Below are 10,488 nucleotides of genomic sequence, written 5' to 3' on the forward strand. Positions count from 1 at the left end.
AGGAGCATCGTCTGGAGGTGCACGGTGAGCTGGGGGTTCCAGAGACCATGGGGGTGCTTGAAGGTGCCGTGACCTCTCAACGCAAGGTCCAGCTGGACCCAAAAGTCCACAGCCATTGCTTGCTGCCTTGGGTGTTTTGGAAAGGATGCTGCTAGCTGGGCTAGCTTTGCCCCACCACTGTTCCTCTTGCCTCCAAGCTGTTTGCAACTGGTTTTCACTCCAGCAGCCCAATTGCACTAGTTGCACCCACTCACCTTTGCTTTGTGTTTCTGATGCCACCATCCAGATCGATGGTGTTTGTATATTCACATGCGTACAGCCAAGGTTGTTGCTACAGCGTCACCTCCACTCCATGTCCCTCTGTCCACAGTGCTGCCCAGGATCCATGGCAGCAGCAAAGCCCCGAGGAAGGTTTCTGTCATCAAGGCTGGTGAGACAGTTTTGGAGTGTGATGCCATGGGGACACCGCCACCCACAGTGACATGGGTGAAGGATGGGCAGCCCGTGGCTGACGGGGACGAGTTCCTGCTTACGGAGCAGGGGAGGAAGTTGCACATCCCTAAGGCGGAGGTGGCCCATGCAGGACGCTACGCTTGCCTGGTGGAAAACACGTCAGGGCAGGAGCGGAAAGAGTTTGACGTTGCAGTGCATGGTAGGGGTGTGGGACAGGGCTGGTGACTGGGAGGGATGGTGATATCACACAGCATGAGTGTGGAGAGCAAGACAACATGGAGGTCTTGGACAACCCAGCATGTAGAAGATCTTGGGTCAGAAGGGGGATGCTCCAGACATAGCTGTAGAACTGACTCTATCAGGCAGGAGTTGCTTTCCAGGGTTGTCAGAACAGACCATCTCACACTTTATGAAGCCATCTACTTTCCAAGGACTTGGGGAAACCTCATGGGTCAAGGTACCAAGTACTTGAGCTGGGAAAGGCCTGAGGTGGCTCAGCTTGATGCCACACCTGTAAGTGTGGGCTTGTGGGGGTGGGTAGGTGGCGCATACTGTAACTCATCTGTCCTAAAACACCTTCAAGTTGAAAACTTCATATGATGCTTGTGGTCCCTCTGGGCTTGTGTCCTCAAACTGTACCAGCAGGAGGATGGGAACAAGCTGGGTTTGCTCAGTTTGCCTTGCTCCTCTGCTGTCTTGGTAGCTTCTTTGTAAATGGAAGTCTGCTCTTTTCTACATTCCCAGTTCCTCCTGAGTTCATTCAGGGATCCGGATCAACAACCAACATCAGCGTGTCTCTGCATGAAGCCCTGACACTGACCTGCGAGGCCACTGGTGTCCCTGTGCCCACAGTCACCTGGACCTGGGCCGGCTCTCCCGTCACCCCCAGCGAGCATACACACGTGCTCTCAGGTCAGGGACGTGGTGTGGATGCTGAGAGAGATGGGAGCTTTGGGAACACATTTTGGGTGTCAATGCGGTGAAGTACCAGCCCTGTGGGAGCACTGCTGGGATGGGCTGGTGCCGGGATCAGGGCCCTGAGACCCCTCTGCTTTGTGCTTCCAGGGGGCTGGCTGCTGAGGCTCAGCCGTGCCCAAACCCAGGATGGTGGCCCCTATTCCTGCCTGGCCAGCAACATAGCTGGGGAGGCCAGGAGGCATTTCTACGTGGAGATCCTAGGTAAGGAGGGGTCCTCAGTCTGTTGCAGGATTCCTAGTGGGATTTCAGAACCTCTCCCTTGTAGGGACAGTCATGAGTTAAGACTGGGCATGGTGGGAGATGCAATGCTGGAGTCCTTTGTGCCTGAGCTTGGAGGCTCAGCCAAGCTGACCAGCTGCTGAGGTCCCTGATGGCTTGTGTTCCTAGTTCCTCCCCACATTGAGAATGTGGATGAAGAAGAGACCATCAAAGTGTCTGAGGGCCACCCTGTCACCTGGTCCTGCCTGGCTGCAGGTGAGCATCACGTGGGGAGCAGAGGTTGTGTGAGTACGTGGGAGATGGGGCTCAGAGACCTGTCTCTCCCATTGGGGCATGGAGCGAATGGACGGCGCCAGTCGATGACATGGAACTAGCTGAAATTGGATGAAGAGGCTTTTTGGGATAGTTCCCGGCTTTGCATTTGGGTTGTCTGGGAAGCGCTGGGCCCACATGGAGAGCTTGTTCCATGACGTAAGCTCCAATTTTTTCCCAATGGAGCTTAAATTCCTCTAATCTGGTTTCTCCTTTGGTGATGGGAATAATCAATCACCTCCTACTCAGGACAGTTTTCTTTCTTCTTGCTGGCTCATCCAGCAATCTTTAAAAACCTGATCCAGATCATGATAATTTTGGATTTGGGCTGATGTTCCTGCTTCCCAGAAAAGCTCTGGTGCAGTGACCCCAGTCAGGCTGTGCACACACATGGAAAAACTTTGCACGAAGGCCCAAACCTGCTTTCCACCCCACACAGGCAATCCCCAGCCTAAGATCACCTGGCTGAAAGATGGCCACCCTCTGCCCAGCAGAGACACGTTCTCCTTCTCCCCTGATGGCTCCATGCTCCACATCCCTCAAGCCTCCCTGTCTGATGCTGGCCGCTATTCCTGCATGGCCTCCAACTCTGTGGCGAATCAAACCAAGCACTACCTGCTAGATGTTTTAGGTATGAGATGCCTTCAGATGGAGGCAGAGTCTCAGGTGTGAGCAGGGCATGTGGACTTGGAGAGCTTTTTAATTGCCTGCCCCAGGTAGGTGGTGAAGGATCCCTTAACCCTACACCCAGCAGCATGGTATGATGATCTGGACCTGCCAGAAAGCACTTGAGACCTCTTGGAGGAACATAAAGGCCTGATCTAGTGCAGGGTCCTTCTCTGACAGTGCAGGGTCAATCTCTGATGGTGGCTGGTGGGAAGGGCAGGAGTGTGTCTTCCGTATCCCCTTTTGGAGGGCAGCAGGACAGGGCAGAGTCTGAAGCTGAGCTTGTGCTGTATGTCCTGTGCACTTTATGTGCTGCTGTCAAGTCCAACTCCCTGAACTTGGATCATGCTCTCTGGTGGGGGGATGAAGCATCACGAAGCCTAAGTGGGTGCTAATGATGATCTGCCACGCAAACGTATCTCTGCAGCTAGTCCCATGTTTGGAGATGCCCATGATGCCACCGCAGAAGAAGTCACGGTGATCATCAATAACCCCATCTCCCTGGTCTGCGAGGCTCTGACATACCCATCTCCCAACATCACCTGGCTCAAGGATGAGGTTCCTCTCAAAGCATCTAGAAACATCCACCTGTTCCCTGGTACTGTGCTGGTGGAGGCCCCTTGCTCTGTGCCTGGGGGAGTGGGATATTTTCTGGGCCTGACTATGGCTCAGGGCAGTGGGTTGGTGAGAAGTCATCATCCTGCAGGACCCCAGGGGCTCAGGCCATCAGGTGGATGCTGCTCTTCCATGTGCTGCATTGTCTGATAATAGCTGGAGCCTCCTCAGCAGCATCAGTGGGACAACACTTATTTTTATAAGCCTGGAAACTGGGCTCTAGAAGAGCACTAGGCCTCCTCAAGTCAGACTTTGAGGTGACTTCTTGTGCTGCATGGGGGATAGACACCCATGGCTGTGAGCGGTGACCTTCTCAGGAGACCCACTTTGTCCAGGTGGCCACGGGTTGCAGATCCTGAATGCCCAGGAAGAGGACACAGGCACATACAGCTGCGTCGTGGCCAACGAAGCTGGGGAGGCTGTGAAGAACTATGCTGTGAAGGTCCTAGGTGTGGGAACTCTCCATGTCTTCATGCAGTGACCCCATCACCATAACTGGGCCAGTGCCCCTTGCCCCCCTTCCCATGCCTTCACCCCAGGGAGCTGCACCTCTCGCAGCTGGTGCTCAGGGACACACTTATCAGCACATGGCCCCAAAAAGCTTTTGATCTACCCTGGGGAGGGCAAAGGGGTCTGTCTGAGAGTGTCAGCACCACCCCAAGGTGCTGCCTGTCACTGAATAGCAAGAGCTTTGGGGGCTCTGCTCTCATCCCAACTGTGTTGTCTCTCCCCACTAGTTCCTCCTTGGATTGCCAGAGATGACCCTTTGGGGGAGTTTGCCCTGAAAGAGGTAAAAGCCAGGGTCAACAGCACAGTGACACTGGAGTGTGAGACCTGGGCTGTGCCTGAGCCGACCATCCAGTGGTACAAGGACAAGCAGGTGAGGTCCTAACTGCAACCAGGGAGGAGCTGCTGGTTTTGGGGACCCTTTTATGTGGATGGAGTGGGAATATACCCTTTATATGGCTGGCTGGGGTCTGTCCCACTCCTGGATGTGTAATCCTCCTCCTGTCCTTCTGTTTCCTCCCTGCCTTGGGGTTGGGGTCCTCGTACAGCTCCTGGAAAGCACTGGCCACCTCCAGATCCTCAGTGAGGGGCAGGTCCTTCAGATCAAACCAGCTGGTGTCTCGGATTCAGGGCACTACACCTGCGTGGCCACCAATGCTGTGGGTGAAGATGAGAGGGACTTCATTGTGCATGTCCAAGGTGAGCCCTGGGTGATCAGCCAGTGCATGGAGCAGTGGGCATCTCAGCAAGAGAAGGGGTCCTTAGTGGGGTCACTTGTTGGAGCAGAGCAGGGTGAGCAAGAAGGTTTGTTTCTGCTGGAAAATGGATATCTTCATGGCCCTGGTCAGGCCTGGGTAAATGCTCTGGTTGCACCTTGGGGTGTGAGTCCCCATTCCCCATAGCTGACTACAGCCTGTCTCCACAGTGCCACCCCTCTTCCAGCAGCAGTTGAGCCCCAATGAAGCCCTTGAGATCTTCTACCAGGAGGAAGACCAGGATGGGGAGGTGACGGAGCATCGGCAGGCTGTCCTCAACCAGCCCACTGCGCTCTACTGTGACACCAGTGCCATCCCACCCCCACAGCTCACCTGGTACAAGGACGGGGAGCCCCTGGCCCCTGGCCTGGGGGTGCTGCTGCTGCTAGGTAATGGGCATGGACCCTCACCGTGGGGTTTGGGGGGGTTTCCTGCAGCAGGATGGAGGAGGTTGGATCCCATCCCCTTGCTCCTGTCAACATGCACAGCACCCATGGGACCTGCAGGGTGGCTGGGGCTGCGTAGGGACCCTCCAGCCCCTCATGGAGCTGTTCCCTGTCCCAACCTTGCCCTGTGCCGCAGGGGGCCGGGTGCTGCAGCTGCCGGCGGTGCGGGAGGAGGACGCGGGCAGGTACACCTGTGAGGCGGCCAATGCGGCAGGACGCGACCGGCTGCACTATGAGCTGGAGGTGCTGAGTGAGTACAGTGTGGGGTCAGGGGGTGGATGGAGGCATGTGGCAGCCCCATAACCACCTGCTTCCAGTCGCCCCAGCAATCCGTGGTGACACAGAGGACCTGGCTGAGGAGGTGACAGCCACCATCAATGGCACTGTCCGCTTCAAGTGTGAAGCCACTGGGCACCCGGTGCCTGTGGTGTCCTGGCTCTGGAACGATGTCCCCATTGTGGTTGGCCCACGGCACCAGCTCCTGGAGGATGGGACAGTCCTGCAGGTCAGTGTCCCCCTGGGCAGGGTGGCTGTCGGGGGAAGACATGGGAGACACCAGGTAGATAGGACGAGGCACTCCTCCCTCCCCAGGGAGGAGGCTGCCCTGCTCTTGTCAGGTGCTGAGGTCCCCATGGGTGCCCTGGCAGCTCCATGGCTCTGCTTCCCCTTTGCAGGTGGCCTCGGTGGAGGTGGGTGACACTGGCAGTTACACGTGTGTGGCTGAGAACTCGGCTGGGTCAGCCGAGAAGCACTTTGTCCTCACCGTGCAGGGTAAGACATCCCCTCACCAAGGGACAAAGTCTTCTACCTCCTGGGGGTGGGTGCATGTCTGCCCCTGGGATCTGTGAGGAACAGCCAGCCAATTTTTTTGGGGAGCAATGAGGGGACAAGCCCACCCACCACATGACTTGCAGAACCCCCCCGTGTTGAGGATGCATCCCATCCCACCGAGATGTCCATCGCCGTGGGCACCCCACTAGAGCTGGTGTGTGTGGTGACGGGTGTCCCTGCACCCACTGTAACCTGGGAGAAGGATGGACGGCTGCTGGCAGGGCCCTGGCTTGTGTCTGGGAACAAGAGCACCCTCCACATTGAGAGTACAAAGGTAGGGCCTCCTCTTTCTTCTCCCCACTTGCATTTTCTTGCTGTGCCTCAATTTTTCCCTCTCCTGGCTTTTTGTGGGTGGCTGACACTGGCTTGTATCCCTGCCTGGCCACTAGCCCTGCTGGGGAGGACAGCAGGAGCTTCCACGTCAGCATCCAAGGTACCATGGCCTTGGTGGTGCAGTGAGGAGGGTTCTAGCAGGGGGTGTGCTGTGGGGTGGCCAGAGCTCTGGGTGACCAGAGAGCTGAGGCATCTCCTGCATCCATCCTTGGGATCACTAGGAGGTGGATGAGAAGGGCGGTGGGGGCTGTCAAGCCTCTGTTGGATTGGACCTGGAGCATAGTGTGGTGGTCCTGCAGAGCAGGCGGGCTGTGCATGATTTATGGGTACAAGGATGGGGGTACCCAACCCATGTGGCACCCCCTGACTTAGCTGGCACATGTCCTGCAGCACCTCTCAGCATTGCGAGCCTTGGAGAGACCCACAGCATCACTGCTGTGGCAGGGGGACAGCTCATCCTGGAGTGCCCCGAGGACACCGTGCCACCCCCTGACATCGAGTGGCACTGGGAGGGCTCTCCACTGTGGGTACGTGTGATGGGACCTGGGATGGGACAGGGGCTGGGATGTGCCTTCACCAGCCCCACTGTGCTCGTGGTGGGGGTCATGCTGATGGGGCTCTGTTGGGGTGTCAGGAGGATGCCCGCAGGCAGGTCCTGGCCGAGGGACGTTTCCTGCAGATCCGGGATGTGGGGGCAGTGGATGGTGGGGAGTACAGCTGCAGGACCACCAACGCACTGGGAGACACCAGCCTGCGGGTCCAGGTGGAGGTTCACGGTGAGAGATGATGCCCCACCATGGGACTTTGCTGGCAGAAAACACCAGCTCCATCCCTGTTAGTTCAGGGATGTGTGATGTTATGGGGTGTCCTAAGGTTGGGGTAATGAGGAGGAGGTTTGGATGGTGCCTAACCCCCTTGTCCTGGTCTGGGATGATGTTCTTCATCCCCTGAGCCCTGTATCCGTCTTTCTCTGGTGCTGGTTGGGCACTGCTGCAGTGGCCCCAGAGATCCAGCCGGGCCCCGAGGAGGTGAGGGTGCTGCTGAACAGCTCAGCAGTGCTGCCATGCCGGGCAGACGGGTGGCCTGTGCCCCAGGTGACGTGGCGGAAGGACGGCCAGCTCCTGTCCCTTCATGGGAGCAACAGGTATGAAGTTCTGCAGGCTGGTGGCACCAAGAGCTGGCCTTTGGAACGTGCCACCCATCAATAGGTGTTTTGGCGTGCCTGGAGCAGAGACAACAGTTGCTCTGCAAAGGACTGTACTCTGTCCCCATGCCAGCTCAGTGGACACGTGTCATATCTGGCTGCAATGTCACATGCCACCTTCCCAGCTGTGTCCCCCTGTGCATTGCAGCCCAGCTGTGCAGAACCCCAATGGGGCTCCTTTGTTCTCCCTCCCCAGGCTGCAGCTCTTGCCAGATGGTTCCCTGCAAATCAACCCAGTTCAGGTCCAGGATTCGGGCTACTACCTCTGCATGGCATCCAGCCCCGCTGGCTCCGACCACCAAGGCATGGACCTCCATGTCCTGAGTAAGCAGAAGAACCAAGCAGGATCCCTCCTGGGCTCACCCCCCTCCAACCCACTGCTGCTGGGCTGCTCTCACCAGTACACTGATGTGCTGCTGTTCTCTGCTCATGGCTGCAGTCCCTCCCACCATTGCCCCCTCGCCCTCCAACCTCACCCTGATGGCTCAGCAGCCGGCCACGCTGGGCTGCGACACCTGGGGATCCCCTGAGCCCCACGTCCGGTGGGAGAAGGACGGCCGCCCCCTGAACCCACACCTCCTGCCTGGTGCCTACAGGTACCCGCAGCGCTGGCTGCGTCACCCACCAAAGGGTCCCGCTGTAGGGTGGGGTTTGCCCCCTCTCACTGCTCCCCATGGGCCAGGGGCTGACCCCGCTGTGTCTCTGCCCACACAGCGTGCAGTCCCTGGGGTCACTGCTCATCTCCAGCCCTGCTCCCATGGATGAGGGGCAGTTTGAGTGCATCGCCACCAATGCCGCTGGAGAGGCACGCAAGGTCTTCCTTGTGTCTGTCCACGGTGAGATCCTGGGGGTCTTGACAAGAGTGGTGTTCCTGGGGTCTGTCACCAACCCAGGTGTGATGGGGGTGTGCTTCAGCCCACCGTGGGGTTGGGTCCCCTCTAGAGGACTTGGTGTGGGAGTGGGCAAGAGGAGCAATAGAAATATCTGTGCATGAGGATGGGATCTCCTTCAGCCTTCCCTTACAGCCCTGCTCACCTCCCTCTCCTCTCCAGTGCCCCCCACTATCGCCGATGACCTTACGGACATGATTGTCACCCGGCTGTCCCCTGCGGTCCTCACCTGCTACGCCTCCGGCGTGCCCCCACCCACGGTGTCATGGAGCAAGGAGGGGGTTCAGCTGGGCAGCCGAGGAGGGGGCTACCGCATCCTGCCCACAGGTACGGCCACGGGGCAGCCCCAGTGGGGTGTTGGGTCCCTGCCAGCCCTCCCACTGCCTCCCCTCTGCCCGCTTCTTCCCAGGGGCCCTGGAGATCAAGCAGGTCCTGCCCCCACATGCTGGTCGCTACACCTGCACGGCGAGGAGCGCTGCTGGCACAGCCCAAAAACATCTCCAGCTCGCGGTGCATGGTACGCACAGCTCCCGGGGGTCCCATGTGCCTTGGCCCACTTTGAGGGAACCCCAATGGGCAATGCTTCCCTGCCGCTTGCAGAGCCCCCCACCCTGAAGTCCCTGCCTGGCATGGTGATGGTGATGGTCAACACCAGTGCGGTGCTGTCCTGCGAGGCAACTGGGGTCCCCCGGCCAGAGCTCACCTGGCAGAAGGATGGTGTTGGCATTGCTGGAGGTGAGTGAGAGCCTGCTGGAGGCTGGCAGAGCCTGTGCTACCTGCCAGCCTTTGCCTGAAGGGATATTTGGGTGCTCAGAGGTTGTAGGCATCCCAGCAAGGTGCTGGGTAGCATCATGCTTGGGTCCTCCTGGCTGCCTAGCTGCCATCCAAGGTGGGTGCAGCAGCTGCTGGAGCTGTTCCCCGGGGACTCCCCAGAAAGAGGCCTTTCTGCAGGTGAAGTGGTCCCCACACACCACCCATCTGTACCCTGGCATGGCTGTGCCACCCCATCCCACCCTCCATTCCTGCCCATCCCCGCAGGGCCTGGGCTGAAGGTGCTCCCCAACGGGCAGCTGCATCTCCTCCGGGTCTCTCCTGGGGACACGGGCACCTACCTGTGCCTGGCTCGCAACCCCTCCGGCACCGCTGCGGGGAGGACCAAGCTGATCGTGCAAGGTAAGGCAGGACTGGGGACCCAGCGCTCGTCCTCTCCTCTGCTCAGCGCCTTCCCCGGCAGCAAGATGTGGCTGTCAAGGTGTGATCAGGACCCTGTCCTCCTGCCCCATCCAGTGCCCCCTGTGATCATGGCTGGCCCAACAGAACTGGCTGTCCTGGAGGGGCTGGAGGTGCTGCTGCCCTGTGTCACCCATGGTGTCCCCGAGCCTCGTGTGTCCTGGAGCCGGGAGGGAGACCCAGTGCAGGGTGGCGGGGGGAAGGCCACCATCCTGCCTTCTGGGGAGCTGCTGCTCCAGGATGTCCAGGTAAGCAGTGCCAGCTCCTGCAGCTGAGCTGGCTGTAAGGTCAGAGAGCTGGAGAACAAGTGTCTCTTGCTGCTGAGAAGAAAGCGCAGGCTCTTCTGCACCCTGCTGTGTCCCTGGGTTGGGGCTGGCAGGACAAGGTGTTACTTGGCCAAGCCACATCCTGGCTGCTTTCAAAAATATTTGTCAGAGCCCTGTTCAGTCCTTTGCCATAGGCTGGGGGGGAAAAAAGTCAGTTTGCTCACATGGGCTGGAATAATTGTCTGTGGCTGAGCTGTGGCTTTTTAGGTGTCCAGGATCCAAGACCCCAAATGAGTCCCTCTCATCCTCCCCTGTCTCTACGCAGGAAGGGGATGCCGGGAGCTATTCCTGCATCGCTGTGAACTCGGCCGGGAGGGCTGTCCGCCAGCTCTTCCTCTCCGTCCACACCCTGCCCACCTTCACCCGCCTGCCCGCAGACATCACCCTGAGCCGGGGCGAGAGGCTGGAGCTGGTGTGTGCCGCTGTGGGCAGCCCCCAGCCCCGCGTCACCTGGACGGCCAACGGGCAGCTCGTCACTGGTGCGTGGGCAGCGGATGCTGAGACTGGGGGAAGGTCGTGATCCTGGTACCATCCCAGTCCTTGTTCCACCTCTCAGGGTCCCTGGGGTTCTGATGTGTCTGGCTGTGTGGGGTTATAACCAGCTGGTCCCCAACCACACTTTTTGGGGGGTTTGCACCCTGCAGATGGTGTGTCAGGGCAGAGCGGCTGGGGCACCCTGCGACGGGAGGCAGCCACCCGAGCCGACAGCGGGGCCTATATATG

General features: G+C 58.9%; 1 protein-coding gene across 1 annotated transcript in view; it reads left to right on the forward strand.

Annotated features, from left to right (window-relative positions):
- LOC104526856 (hemicentin-2) overlaps positions 1-10,488 on the forward strand; it is a gene marked incomplete at its 5' end in the record, with an annotated part of 28,297 nt that overhangs the window by 12,807 nt on the left and 5,002 nt on the right. The window contains 29 exon segments of the mRNA XM_029085567.1: positions 3-24; positions 371-652; positions 1,198-1,365; positions 1,519-1,632; positions 1,819-1,905; positions 2,402-2,593; positions 3,056-3,226; positions 3,579-3,692; positions 3,981-4,123; positions 4,299-4,449; positions 4,676-4,894; positions 5,088-5,201; positions 5,269-5,510; positions 5,626-5,722; positions 5,866-6,055; positions 6,133-6,215; positions 6,506-6,642; positions 6,750-6,891; positions 7,112-7,259; positions 7,516-7,643; positions 7,759-7,915; positions 8,034-8,155; positions 8,372-8,536; positions 8,619-8,726; positions 8,810-8,944; positions 9,248-9,382; positions 9,497-9,687; positions 10,031-10,244; positions 10,410-10,488. Coding sequence (XP_028941400.1) covers positions 3-24; positions 371-652; positions 1,198-1,365; positions 1,519-1,632; positions 1,819-1,905; positions 2,402-2,593; positions 3,056-3,226; positions 3,579-3,692; positions 3,981-4,123; positions 4,299-4,449; positions 4,676-4,894; positions 5,088-5,201; positions 5,269-5,510; positions 5,626-5,722; positions 5,866-6,055; positions 6,133-6,215; positions 6,506-6,642; positions 6,750-6,891; positions 7,112-7,259; positions 7,516-7,643; positions 7,759-7,915; positions 8,034-8,155; positions 8,372-8,536; positions 8,619-8,726; positions 8,810-8,944; positions 9,248-9,382; positions 9,497-9,687; positions 10,031-10,244; positions 10,410-10,488 — 4,250 coding nt within the window.

Source organism: Antrostomus carolinensis, unplaced genomic scaffold, assembly GCF_000700745.2.
Source record: "Antrostomus carolinensis isolate BGI_N321 unplaced genomic scaffold, ASM70074v2 scaffold25966, whole genome shotgun sequence".
Lineage (NCBI taxonomy): Eukaryota > Metazoa > Chordata > Aves > Caprimulgiformes > Caprimulgidae > Antrostomus > Antrostomus carolinensis.